The 14,222-nt window shown below is 52.5% G+C and overlaps 2 protein-coding genes across 2 annotated transcripts; one reads left to right on the forward strand and one right to left on the reverse strand.

The window, feature by feature from the left end:
* The first annotated feature begins 249 nt into the window (after positions 1-249).
* On the forward strand, positions 250-2,790 carry FRAT1 (FRAT regulator of WNT signaling pathway 1). The gene has a single exon (XM_061162292.1). It carries the CDS (start codon positions 385-387, stop codon positions 1,219-1,221), a length of 837 nt encoding a protein of 278 aa, XP_061018275.1. The 5' UTR covers positions 250-384; the 3' UTR covers positions 1,222-2,790.
* Positions 2,791-11,222: 8,432 nt separating this feature from the next.
* Positions 11,223-13,780, reverse strand: FRAT2 (FRAT regulator of WNT signaling pathway 2). The gene has a single exon (XM_061162293.1). The coding sequence runs from the start codon at positions 13,295-13,297 to the stop codon at positions 12,605-12,607; it is 693 nt and encodes a 230-aa protein (XP_061018276.1). The 5' UTR covers positions 13,298-13,780; the 3' UTR covers positions 11,223-12,604.
* Between the last annotated feature and the right edge of the window lie 442 nt (positions 13,781-14,222).

Consider the following 14,222-nt stretch of genomic DNA (forward strand, 5'->3'; position numbering starts at 1 on the left):
CAGAGAGCGAGGATCGGCTCCCCAGTTCCTCCCGCAGACAGCATTCAGGGTTGTAAAGCTCAAAGGCAGCAAGGCTTCACCCAGGACCCTTGCCCAGAGGCTGCCCCGGCCCCCAAAGGTACGGAGCACCCCTCCCCGGCGCGGTGGTAGGGCCCGGCGGCGACGTCACCCATTGTTTACAAATCAACCCGAGCCGGTAGGATTCCGGCTCCCGCGGCTGCAGGCGCGCGGCGCGAGTGCCTGGCGGGCTCCGGCTTCCGCGTCCGCCCGGGCTCCGGCTTCGGCCTCGGCACCGCGCCCGGCTCTGCCGCGGCCCACCGAGCCCCCGGGACAGCCGAGCCGCCAGCGACTCCCGCACAGCTCCGGGTGCCGGCGCGGGGGGCCATGCCGTGCCGGAGGGAGGAGGAAGAGGAAGCCGGCGAGGAAGAGGAGGAGGAAGAGGAGGAGGACAGCTTCCTACTGCTGGAACAGTCGGTGACTGTGGGCGGCTCGGTTGAGGTGGACCGGCTGGTGGCCCAGATCGGCGAGACGCTGCAGCTGGACTCGGCGCAGGACCGCCCTGCCTCCGCGTGCGCGCCCCCGGGGCCGCCACTGCAGCCCCCGCGGCCCCCGGCAGCGGTGCGAGCGGACAAGGCCCGGTCCCCAGAGCAGCCGCTGCTTCTACCGGCCGCGTCGGTCGAGGCTGGGGGTCCAGCGCCCCCGGGGGCCTGGCGCTGTGCCCTCGGGGACCGCGGCCGCGTGCGGGGCCGCGCTGCGCCCTACTTTGTGGCCGAGCTTGCCGCAGGCCCCAGCGCACTGTCCCCATTGCCCCCTCAGCCCAGCCTTGATGGGCCTTTGGGAGCAGACAAGCGGGGCTCCCCGCAGCCGCTGTCGGGCCCTTGCCGGCGAGGTTGGCTGCGGGACGCCGCCGCTTCCCGCCGCCTCCAGCACCGACGCGGGCTACAGCCTCCAGCCCGCAACGGCGACGACGACCCGCACCGGCTTCTGCAGCAGTTGGTGCTCTCGGGGAACCTCATCAAGGAGGCCGTGCGGAGGCTTCATTCGCGACGGCTGCAGTTGCACGCAAAGCTCCCCCAGCGCCAGCTCCTGGGCCCTCTGTCGGCCCCAGTGCATGAGCCCCCTTCGCCCCGCAGCCCTCGCGCGGCCTGCAGCGACCCCGGCGCGTCCGGGAGGAGGGCGCAGCTCAGAACAGGCGACAGCGTTCTAGTCCCCGGCAGCTAACACCTCGAGAGTGGTCACTGAGCCAGCTTCTGCCTGAAGGGCAAGGGGTTCCCCTGAGGGCTATGTCTCTACTCAAACTGGTGAAGTCGCACTTCTGGAGGCGGGAAAATACCTTATGTGAAAATGAGGAATCGAAAAATTGAGAATGTGCTCGCGGGAACTGAGGTCGAGGGCCCCGACGTGGTTGGGTTCGTCGGTCCCACTGAAGGCAGATTACAGAGTGCACCCTATTCGCAGTCAGTAGGACTCCTCATTGGTGTGACCAGCCCCGGTGGCGCAGCGTGCAGTTCCACGCAGCCTCTGGGGTCCTCCAGCCCGGCAACCATGTGGCCAGAGTCCATGCTTCTCAGGATCGCGGAGCGCCCAAAGGACAAGGATGATCCCAGTTACTTGCTTTACCTCTCCAGGGCTGGTTCCTGATTCACTTTAGAAGAGGGGAACATTTGTAGATCATTTAAGGAGTACCTCAAACTGCCAGACTTGAAATTTTACGACACTTTAAAAAAAAAAAAAACACCTATCTTGTGTGTTTTGAGGTGCTTGTTCTTGGTATAAAACACGCGGCACCGTGAAAGAACCTTTTGGAGAACTGAAGTAACCTTTTCTCTGCACACCCCCACCCCCACCCGCTTTGCAACCGTCGGCGTTTCTCAGAGCGGCGGGGGAAGGCGGAGCACCTGGGATGCTAATTGGACATGGGGGTGAGAGGTCCTGGGGAAAGGTGAGGACGCGGCGCGGAGTGAACCCGCGGTCCTCTTGGATGTGTATTTTCACAGTCTGCCCGCCTCTCCTCGGGCTCAAGGTCACCATTTCCTGGGCGCAAACGAGATTGCGGGGCTCTAGCAGGACAGAGTCGCCCGGTTCTGCCTGTACTCGGAGTAGTACGCGGTGTTTTGCAAGTGCTGGAGTCTCCTGAGGACACGGGCACCGCTGCCACCGCGGGTTGAGGGAGGTGGCGACGTGCTAGGCGCCGGTGCCTCCTGCGGGCGGCCGCGCCCCGGGCTTTCACGGAAACTGCCCGGAGAAGTGGCCTCGAGTCCCTCCTCTTCCCCTCCGCTCTGCTGTCCAACTCTAGCTGGTGGCGCTGCCGCTCCTGGGGGCCCAGGCTGGGGGCTGGGAGACACCACGTGATGGGGCACTCCAGGGACACACAGCCTAGCGCAGCAGCTTATAATGGGCTCTCCGGGGCCATTTGCAATAACAGCTGCAATTCCCTGGATAGATGGAGTTGATTTCCTCCCTCTGCCCCTCCCCCCAGCCGTGCCAGCTTGCCTTTGTAAGTGAAGGAAACCGAGTAAAAAAAATGTGACCCTCCGAATGGAGAAGCTGCAGGATTTGCCATTGTGAACCTGGTGAAGCGCTCGTAACACAACGTTAACGCAGTCTAAAGGCTCTGAGACGGTATTGTTGATGTTTTAGTTTTATAAGATTCAATGGCATGTTCGTCATCCAGATGTGGCTATTGACATACCTACACTTCGCACCGGAGTGTTTGGAATTGTGGCTATCCTGATTATAGGATGTTAACTTAACTGAAATATCTGTTTTTAATAAATGTGTTGGGTTTTTTGTTTGGTTTTATTTTATACTTGGCGTCGGTGGGAAAGATGCACAGAACACATTTCTCTGATCTCCATAAACATGAAACACTTGAAATCCTTGTCAGGCCTGGCTTGTGGATGGTAATTAGAGTGCCTTTGTGTCTGAGCAGCTCCCTAGTTAGGGTCTGCGCCGGCTGGGTGTGTGTTGGTGCTGGCATGAAATTAAATGAAAGTGAGGTCAGGTTTTGGACCAGTCCCATTCACTAAAACCTTAGAGCTTCTGGATTACTAGTCAGTGCTGGAGAAGCTGCCCCTGGCTGTATTAGCAAAGGACATCAGATCAGTCAGTCACTGCAGACTGGGAAGCTTTTATCGCCTTTTTCTTTCTACTGTGGTCATTAAGTGGACTTGTTCCACAAGGTGGCCCTTTAAGAGCTGGGGTCAGCTCTTCGTTAGGGGCTACTTAGGGTGCAAACCTGTAGTGGGAAAGCTGCCTGAGGGGTATGAAGGGACTCCTCTCTTTGCCCTTGGCACATTTACTCCCAGTTTCTCCCCAACAGCCCATCTCTATCCCTCCCGTTAGTTACTTCAATCCTTTTCCTCCAGGAAGAAGCCATGGTGGACAACAGGGCATCCAGAGTTCAAGTCCCCTTATTAAATTGGGACCTTGGACAAGTTGCTTAACCTCTATGGGCTTCAGTTGCCCCATTTGTATAACAGATGAGAAATGAGATGATAAGAAAATGAGTTCCTTGTGACTGGCACATCCTGGAGATAAAATAAGCTAGTCCCTGCCCCTTCCTTCCCAGGACTGTCCCTTGGTAGCCAATTGACTGGGTCCTTGGTTTCTCATAAAACAAGGGCACACCATGATCCTAAGGGTACTTTCTGGATAGACTGCTGCATGATTTAGAACCCTGGTTTCCTAACTCCCTTTTGGACTCAATGCCTGTTGTTTATACCACCTCATTCTCTCCCTCCAAATGCACACACAGACCCTGATGGTAACTGCAGAGTACACCAAGGCAGCCATCTCCCTCATCCTCCCCAGGAAGGGTTGTGGGGGAGTCAGTCCTGCGCTACCCAGCAAGGGAATGGTGACTGGAGGCTCTAACACAAACTGAAGAGGGGTGGGGGGCGGGCTCCAATAATGCAGTGGGCTCTCACCCCCAGGCACTAAGCAGGAGGAAACTGATCAGGTGTCAACTTCCCCTGGCATTGGAGGAGCCCTAACATCCTTGCTTCTTAATATGGGGTGGTATTCCTGGAGGTCAAAGAGTTAGGAGCAATCCAGGGCCAAGCTGGCTGTGATTCAGTGCCACTGCCCGAACCATGCTGGCTTCTTGTAAAGATGGTTAAGGCTAGATTCAACGATAGGGTTCACATAGTACAGCCCCCTTCTTCAAAAAGGAAAACTGGAGAAAACTAGTGCCACCATGAGGTCCTTTAACTGCACTGTGATTAGTGGCTCAGTCTATCCGTCTCTTTGTGACCCCATGGGCTGTAGCCTGCCTGGCTTCCCTGTCCATGGGGATTCTCTAGGCAAGAATACTGGAGTGGGTTGCCATGCCCTCCTCCAGGGGATCTTCCCAGCCTAGGGATTGAACCCAGGTCTCCTGCATTGCAGGCAGATTCTTTACTGTCTGAGGCACCAGAGAACCCAACGATACTGGAGAGGGTAGCCCTATCCCTTCTCCAGGGGATCTTCCCAACCCAGGAATTGAACTGGGGTCTCTTACTTTGTAGGCGGATTCTTTACCAGCTGAGCTACTGGGGAAGCCTTAACTGCACTACAACCCTATAACCGTCACTGTCCATTTTTTAAAATGCTGCAAGGTCTTAACTACTAACCCCCAAGACCTTTTTTGGGATAAGTCAGGGTTTACATAATAATTTTTAAAAATTAGACCATTTTATAGGTAGAAAAGGGCTTCCCAGGTGGCACAGTGGTAAAGAATCCGCCTGTCAAAACAGGAGACACAAGAGACTCGGGTTCAATCTCTGGGTCAGGAAGATCTGGTGGAGAAGGAAATTGGTAACTCACTCCAGTATTCTTGCCTAGGAAATCCCATGGACAGAGTAGCCTGGCAGGTTACAGTCCATGGGGTCACAAAGTCAGACATGACTGAGTGGCATACGTGGAAAAATAGTTGGAAGGGGGCAGGGCAGAATGACCTAGAAAGTCATTTACAAAGTCAAATATCTGACAATCTAGAAACAAGGTCTTTGGGTTCTCAGTCCAGTCCTCTTTCCAATAGCCTGATGCCATCATACACAGTCCAATATTGTTCACTGCACAGCTCCTCACATATACTATAATGTGACTGACACCCCTGCAGCTGTCCAACGTGATGATCCTGCCATTGGAACCATGGAAAACCATGCCCCAGATACCTAGGCTGAGCTAGGGAAAGCTAGGTATGCTGTAACCATTTTCTCACGTCCAGCATCCTATGAAGACAGCTGTCCACAGAAAATGGCCTGGGTAAGATAAAAGACCAAAGCTATAAACTCAATGGAAAAAAAAAAAACTAAATAAACTAAAACACAGAAATTGACAAATAAGTGATTTGGAGAAAAGAAAGCCGTACTTCACAAATAACTCCAAAGTCTGCCACCCCAAGATTTCATTCTAAATTAGGCATACATGCTACAATATTTGAATTCAATTTTACCATTTTTTTGCTCTTTCCTTTTCCAGCTCAGAAGCAGAAACATGGAGAGTACATCAGACACCACTTTCCTATCCAGCAAAGTCTGTGTCAAACCCTGTGATCCCTTCCTTCCAATCAGGAAAGAGTTACCCTGGCAACCAAATTACTAACTCACTCAATTAGCTACCCCCCCACACACACCCTTCCACAATGCTCAGTAATCACAGAATGTCAGCCCTGGGAGAGCTCAGCCTTCAGTGGTCTAGTGCTACCGCCTCATTTTAGAGATGGAAGCAGGGAGGTTTCTACTTAGAGGTGCCCTCCATTTGAACACCGAGGACGCTGGTGCAGGCAAAGCAGCAAAACTCTCCCATGCAGTGCTTCCTCCTGGTTTTCCAACCATAACTGAAGGGAGAACAAATGACCTGCCCATAACAGTGTTTCCCAGGAGGTGTAATAGATAAGAGCGTGGGCTGTGCAGGCAGCTCTGCATTGCTAGTGTGGGATTTCAGACAGGATCCTTAACCTCAATCATCTCCATGACCTCATCTGCAAAATGGGGTAAGAAGAGCACCTACCCTGAGATGTCCCTGATGGTCCAGTGGCTAAGACTCCACACTCCCAATGCAGGGAGCCTGGGTTCGATCCCTGGTCAGGGAACTAGATCCCACGTGCTGCAACTAAAAGATCCTGTGTGCTGCAACCAAGACCCAGTGCAGCCAAATAAATAAAAGTTAAAAAAAAAAAAAAAATAGCACCTGCCTTGAAGAACTGAGTGAAGCTGAAATTAGATCTCTAATTTCACTCTAATAGACATCATTCCTGGAAGCTACTCCATTAAGGTTACTACTTTAAGTCTTTTGTGGAAAACTCTTGCCTCTTAGTGACTTCTTCGATCTGTTTCTTCAAAGGCATTAATCTGTTTGCTCCGAGGGTAAGACATCCCTTAAACATGCATTCCTGTTGTATAAAGTGCTAAGGGATGTGTAAGTAGGTAGGTTAAGTGGGTAGGTGTAGTCACTCGGTTGTGTCTGACTGCGTCCCTGCGGACAATAGCCCGCCAAGCAACTCTGTCCATGGGATTTCCCAGACAAGAAGACTGGAGTGGGTTGCCATTTCCTTCTCCAGGGGATCTTCCCAATCCAGAGATTGAAACCGGGGCTGAGTAGAGGAAGGGAATACTTGTCTAGAAGAGATTTAATCAGAAAAGGGTGGAGGTCTTCTTCAAATGGAAGCTTGAAAACAGCTCAGCACTGAGACTTGTACAGTAGGGGCAGGAGGGAATGTTAACAAAGGAAAGAGTTTGTGAGGCAGCATCTGGAGGACACAGCTCTTAAATCCTCCATTCCCATCAGTGAAAGTGTTAGTTGCTCAGCCGTGTTCAAATCTTTGCGACCCCATGGACTATAACCTGCCAGGCTCCTTTCTTCATGGGACTCTCCAGCCAAGACTACTGGAGTGGATAGCCCTTCCCTTCTCCAGAGGATCTTCCCAACCATTACTATCAGAAACCCTTCTAATTCAAATTCAGCGCTCAACTGAAGGTCTTCATGCCTACCCTGTCCACTCCCATGTATAATTTGTACTGAGAAAACTGCAATGTCTTCACAGGAGGTGATCTTCAAGTTCATCTTGTTCTCCCTCTTCATTTTATTTACTGTCATTATAGGGTTATCTCAAGGGTTCATATGTGAATGTCTTCTTTTTCCAAAGAGATTATTTTATTCTTTGACAGCAGGAGTGACAAGTTTCAGGCAGATTATCAGGCAACACAGGGTGGTGGATGGAATGGGGTGGAGAGGGAGCCTTTATGGTCGGTTGGATGGCTATATAGCATCCAGGCATCAAGAGATAAGGGTCTGGGCATAGAAAGGAAAAGACAAGAAGGGACACATTTCGGAAAGAAAACGCATAGCCTTCAGCACAGTAGCAGGTAGCTGTTAAAATGAAGTCTCTGCCTGGGTCACAATCCTAGTTTTTTTTTTTTAAAGCTCCTTCTTGTGACCGTGAACAGATTACTTCACCTCTCTCACCTCCAAGTCTGATAATTAATAAAGTCCCCGCCTCATCGGGTTGGGAGAATTCATTGAGTTAATGGTAGTAAAAATGTTTAGGCCACTGCCTGAAACATAGCTGCATTTAGTAACAACACCTGGGTATTGGCATTTAGTAAATATTTGCAAAGCAAACAAATGGGCAATTTCAACAGACTTGTGGAGGCTAAGAGAGTGCTTGGGGCACAGACGATGAACTGTGGTGTCTGGAGTTTGGAGAGGATGAAGTAAGAGAGGCAGCAACTAAAAAGGGAAATGAGAATCAAGAGGAGGTTTGCTCAAGCAGGAGAGACCTGCGCTCGACCAACTGCGGCTAGAGGACATGGAAAGGAAGGAACTAAAGGGAAGACGCTATAAAGGATGAGGCTCCTAAAGGAGATAAGAAGGGATGGGGTGCTCAGTCTGCATAGGATTGAAGGCCAGGGCTCAGGGGGACCTTAGAGGTGGATGTCCCCTGTGATAGCACTCTAAGTCACACACTATCCTACCACAGAGAGGCTGGGGACCAGTTGGCTGTTGAAACAACTTTGTATAACCCTTCATGCCTGAGATGGCTGGATATGTTTTTGTGTGAACGAGTCTTTCTTCTCTGTACCATACTCAACAGCAGAATGAAATCTAAATCTGGTATCAAGGTGCTTATTAACTACTCCCCCTCCTCAATTAAGTGACTCACAGGAGGTAAAATTCACCACTCCCCATTGATAGGCTGTTCAGGGAGTTTGTTTGACTTATTGATTTGGGTGGGTTAAAAAAGAATCACAAGCTGGTTATCACCTTGTTACCTTTGCCCTACCTTTTGCCCATTTCTGTTTTACTGTCTGAATTAGATTCGGTTTCCTAGGTTTTCCTGAAAATCCTCCCCAGACACCAGAGACATCACCACCTTTCCCCAAATTCACCATAAATAGGACTTCTCTTCAGTGGGGTTAGGCAGGGCAAGGATTCAGTGCAGATGTTCAAACCACACTGCTTACAGGTGCTGATCAAGTGGAGTAACTTCAGGATTAAAGACAGTGAAGGTCACTGAGCAAGATCTGATTACATACACCCTGGACCTGACCATGGAGGGTATATAGAGATCACGTACCTATAGCTCTGCGTGTGTTTGTATGTGTGCACCTGTGCCTGTGTATAGATAACACGCACCCAACCATCCCTTACAGTTCACTCTTTAGCCTCCCTTGGCTTCTGGGTTCTACTCTTGGTCTTTGTCAAGTGCTTAGAACAGAGCCTGGCACCTGCTAAGTGCTGTGTATACCAGTCAGTGTTCTTCCTTCCCAACTGACAGCATGTCCCAGGCTCCATCCACCCATCTTAGCACTTAGCACCCATCTAAGCACCCAGTCTTTATCTTCAGCCCTGATCGCTCTTCCAACTCCTAAGCATCGATGAGGCGGCAGGCTGCTGTCGCTGTAAGTTCCGACATGAAACACCTAATCAACCCCAACCCCCCACCACACACTCACACAACCAGCTACTTACAACTTCCCTATTGCCCTTGTCCTTCTGGACTCAAGGCTTGCAGAATGTTACCGGGGAAACCTAGGCCTCAGCTCCTTCAGCAGATAAGAGTTGTCTCAGCTCTGCCCATGCCGATGTCCTTAGTTCTATGCCCATCTATTCCAAGGGACTGGGAATATGCCAGCCACAATCACCCTGGGCCAAGTACTAGGAATGGGCTAGCCCAAGCTGCAACACGTGAAACGGCCATTGCCTCCTTTGCACAGAGACCCTTTCCCAGGCCCAGGCCCAGGCCCAGGACTCAGCTCTCTACAGCCTTTGCAAATGGTTGATCAGTAGCTGGGGCTGAGGTTCAGGAGGAAAAGTGTGGGTAGGCTCAGAAAGGAGGTTAGAGATTCGACTTAAGAGCCATGAGTTCAGATTCTGGTCTACCACCCACGATTCCTACCTCTCCCCTGTGTCAACAGTGAAGGGCCATCTTGTTAAAGGTGCCTGGCAGAGTTCTGCACGAATGGGGCTGTTTCCTTCTCTACCTTGCTTTGTCAGGGCCTGTAGATCTTCAGGTCCTTTGGTTCAGTCATCATTCTAATTTCATTCCTGGCCATGCTGCAGATGCAGAAGACAGTTGCATTGAGTGGGACCTCACCATCTTGGCCTCATGCCCTCACCTTACAGAAGACACAAGGTTCTAAAAGAGCAGCCATTTACCATTGGTTATCTGTGCCTCTCTTAACGCAATTCCTATTAACTTATGTGAAGGTCTCAGCCACAAACCTGCTTGCAGATTCTTCCAGGATGTCTGAAACCTTGGCTCATCCCAGATCCCCAGCGCCTTGCATGTATGTGGCTGGCCTGCAAGAAAATTTTGTGAGAATGGTGATGCTACAGCGTTGAGCTTTTTATTGGGTCAAGGTTTTTGTGGAATGCTCTTAAGAATTTAATAAATCCAACATGGGAGAAAATGCTGTCAAAAACATCTTGTGGAGATAGTACACAGCATGACTGGAAGCTCTGGTTAAGGACAGCAGGAGAACCTAGAGCCAGAGTGCCTAGGTTCAAATCCCAGCTCCTTAACTTTAAAAAAGTAGTGACTTCAGCAAATCACTTAATCTCCTGGACCTCAGTGTCTTCATTTATAAAATGGAGAAAATTTTGCCTACATCATAACAAATAATAAAGCCATGACATAATGAGATGATTTAAATACCCAGAACAGTACCTGGCATGTGTCAAGTGCCAACCCCCATAATGATAACAGCAGAGACAGACCATCTGGAAGGTGGGTGGAGGTGGCCTTCTGGAAGGCATTCAGGAAAAGGGACTTATAGAATACAGAAGCAAAAGTGGTGGCAATGACTGTGATCACAGTGGAGATCAAGGGGTGTCTTAAGTGTTAAGACATGTGGAGCACATTGAAGAGACAGATGGGGCCTGCTGAAGGAAGAAGGGGCAGTGGTGATTCCAACAATCAACAGTTATCATTTTTTCAGCCCTTAAGTGTCCCAGACATCTCAGGTCCTCATTACACTTAGCAGTATTGTTTTATAAATGAGAGGAGAAAAATTTAGAGCTGTGACTTGCCTGGTATGACACACATGGTGAGCAGCAGGGCTGAGTCAAACTGAGTCACTGAGCACTAGCCTTCCCCTGCAGCCCACGTGGAAAGGTGCCGGGCAGGACAGGTGCCCCTGGGGCTAGTTAGCAGAGCTGGGCTGTACCAAGTAAGGCTTCCTTGGGGGAAGGGGGCCCATGCCAGGGGAAGATGGGATGGAGAGCAGGGGATCCAGGAGGGCCACTTTCATGAATTGAACTGTGCCTGCTCAAACCACGCCAACTACCAAGTACATTGCTATAAAGCCCTATTGTCCTTTCTCTAGGCCACAGCTCAAGACTGGGTCAAGTCTCAAATATGAAAATAGGGAGGCTCTGTCTATACCCTCCCCATTCTTCAAACACAAAAAATTCAGAAAACTCACCTTCCTCCACCCTCTTCCAGATACAGCAAAATCACTTGGCCTCTGTCCTCCCTCCAGCCTAGAAAATTTCCGGACTATGTTTTTATTCCACAAAGGGAGTTGAAAGCCCACCTAGCATGTTTTCTAAAACCTGGAATTAATTTTTGTATCTTGTGGAATATCGACCCAGAAGCACTCTTGGACCACAGCTCCACCAGTCTCCACCTCCCACCTCGACTCCCTCAAGGGCCCTCTCCATTATAACTTCATTATGAAAGGTGTCACCTATGTGCTTTTCTTTCCCCCGCCTTCCACCAAACAGCCAAACCATGCTCCAAAACAAAAACCCAATTTATTCAGCAGACATTTTAATTAAGAAATCCTAGAAACAGGACCACCACAATTTCAGACACTCCGGTGCGAAGTGTATGTCAACAGCTACATCTGAAGGATGAGCAAGCCATTGAATCTTTTTTAAAAAAGTTAGTTTAACTCCCTTTAAGTTTGGGGGTGGCACCTTATTTAAAGCACCCTCAAGTTTCATAAGTTTCATACGGGTAAAGCCAGCAGTTTCTCCTCTTGGAGAGTCACATTTAAAACACGGTTTCTGTCACTCACAAAGAGCTGGTGCCTTGAGGCAACAGAGAGGTGAGGACCCTCAAGAGACTCAGGCTCCTGGCTCCACGGAGGGCCAAAACAGAGCAGACAAACAGCCAGGGTCTCATCCATGCAATGCAGACATCAGAAAGAGTGGAATAAGAAAGGCCAGGCAGGAGGACAGGAGAGACTCAAGGGATTGTTTATGACTGTTTCTGAGAAAGCTCAGGGCATGGCCAAGAGTGGCCTCACCGGAGGAGTTCTGGATAGAAAGTAAGCACAGAATAAACAAGTCATTCTCCTTACATCTGTATGTCCGCTCCAAGAGGTAGCAAAGCATAAACAGGACTCTTCTTGGAACAAGAGAAAAGAAAGACAGGGGTGAATTAGCTTTTCTAGGAACCCCACAGCCTTCCACCTACAGCACACCATGACCTTGAATCACAGGTGGCAAGGTCAAGGCATTTAAAAGTCCACATCCAAGTAGACCCACCCTTCAAAATTCTCCACCTCCCTGCCCCAGACCACTGGAGTTCCCATCTCCCACCTCGATCAATCACCGGATGAGGTGGGAGAGTAAGGCGGCTAGCATCCCAGCCCACCCACCACCAAGCTTTTACATTCTTCTTCTCTCTGGAATTTCTTTGCACAGCGATTGTAGCACCATTTTCACTAAGCTCCTCCACCGGAAAATAAAGAAAATGTATTCGAGTCATCAGTTTTCAAGTATTGTTATAAAGCCCTCGCGATTCTCGCCCCTTGAAGCCGAATCTTTAAACAATCCTAGCACACGACATCCCCAAGGGTTAAGTCAGGTACAAGTTGATGCAAATAGCTGCCATAGTTCTCCCAGTTTTGTCCCAGGTCCCTGGGGCCGGGGTTAATTCTCACGCGACACGAACGCAACCAGGCCCGCGTATTTCTCCACGCTCAAGTTTTCTCCGACAGCCTCACCGGGGCCAGTAACTTCTCGTCTTGAGGTCTCTCCCCACACGCCTCCTTGCAGTCTAGGCGGTCGCTCCAAGAACGGCAACGGCGGCTTCAGCTCAAGGTTGGGGTAAGTAGGACGCCGTAGGGTCCGCGCAGCGGCTTCTTTTTCTTCCTCCAGGGGCCCTGCGTCAGTGCAAAGCGCCGGAGGGTTGAAGGGAGACAGGGTCCGGTCGGCCGCGGCTGGCCCCCGGTCCGGGGGGACCCGCGGGGCCTGTGGCTGCCACCGCGGCGACTGCTCGCTGGAGCCTCCGCACGGCCTCCTTGATGAGGTTCCCCGAGAGCACCAACTGCTGCAGAAGCCGGTGCGGGTCGTCGTCGTTGGCGCGCGCCCCAGCTGGGGGCCATCGTCGCTGTTGCAAGCGGCGGGAGGTGACAGCGCCCCGCAGCCATCCTCGCCGGCACGGCCCGGGTAACGCGCTGGCTCCAGCGGCGAGCTCAGCCACAAAGTAGGGCGCAGCCCGGCCCCGCACGCGGCCGCGGTCCCCGAGGGCACAGCGCCAGGCCCCCGGGGACGCCGGGCCCCCAGCCTCGACCGACGCGGCCGGTAGAAGCAGCGGCTGCGCTGGGGACCGGGCCTTGTCCGCTCGCACCGCTGCCGGGGGCCGCGGGGGCTGCAGTGGCGGCCCCGGGGGCGCGCACGCGGCGGCAGGGCGGTCCTGCGCCGTGTCCAGCTGCAGCGTCTCGCCGATCTGGGCCACCAGCCGGTCCACCTCAACCGAGCCGCCCACAGTCACCGACTGTTCCAGCAGTAGGAAGCTGTCCTCCTCCTCCTCCTCCTCTTCCTCGCCGGCTTCCTCTTCCTCCTCCCTCCGGCACGGCATGGCCTCCCGCGCCGGCACCCGGAGCTGTGCGGGAGTCGCTGGCGGCTCGGCTGTCCCGGGGGCTCGGTGGGCCGCGGCAGAGCCGGGCGCGGTGCTGAAGCCAAAGCCGAGGCCGAGGAGGTAACCGGAGCCCGCCAGGCACTCGCGCCGCGAGCCTGCAGCCGCGGGAGCCGAAATCCTACTGGCTCAGGTTGATTTGTAAACAATGGGTGACGTCGCCGCCGGGCCCTACCACCGCGCCGGGGAGGGGGTGGAACACACGAGGAGGCGGCGCGGCGCAGGCAGTCGCGGGAAGCGCAGGGCCGTAGCCGGAACCTTCTTGTGTCTGAGCTCGGTGTCTGCCTAGGAGGGGATTCCGGGAGTGGGGAGAACTTCGTACTTCCCCGGCCCGATCAGCAGCACAAGAAAATAAAGACTCTTGAGGAGGCCTGGATTGGATTCTCCCACTCACGGACACACCCACTCACACACCCACGCCCTCCTCCTCGGACGCTTCCTCCCTCCCCACGTGTCAGCACGCCTAGGGCCGGCCCGGCTCCACCCCCGCGCACCCGCAGTCACCCGAACCCGGAGTGGTGGGGGAGGGGCGGGCCCTGCGACCGGCAGGCTGGGAAAGGGTGGGCCTGGGGAAATTCGGGCTGGGGAAGGCGACGTCGCAATGGCGGGGCTGATCGACCTGAGGTGGGCTCTGTGAGCTTACCCCCTCCGCCCAGGCTTCCGGCCCTCAGGCCCAGCGCCAGAGAAAGACGCGCCACCGTTTGGCTAAAGAAGAGCTGACTTTGTTCATTAAAAAAAAAAAAAAGATTTAAATAGAAATATAGGGCAATGGAAAAAAAAACTCTAATCATAGAACTCAAACATGGTTTACATATTAGAATTTTTCTTTTCCAGCCTTTTTCTATTAAAAGTGTTATGCAAACAGCCA

Source organism: Dama dama, chromosome 15 (assembly GCF_033118175.1).
Source record: "Dama dama isolate Ldn47 chromosome 15, ASM3311817v1, whole genome shotgun sequence".
Taxonomy (NCBI): domain Eukaryota; kingdom Metazoa; phylum Chordata; class Mammalia; order Artiodactyla; family Cervidae; genus Dama; species Dama dama.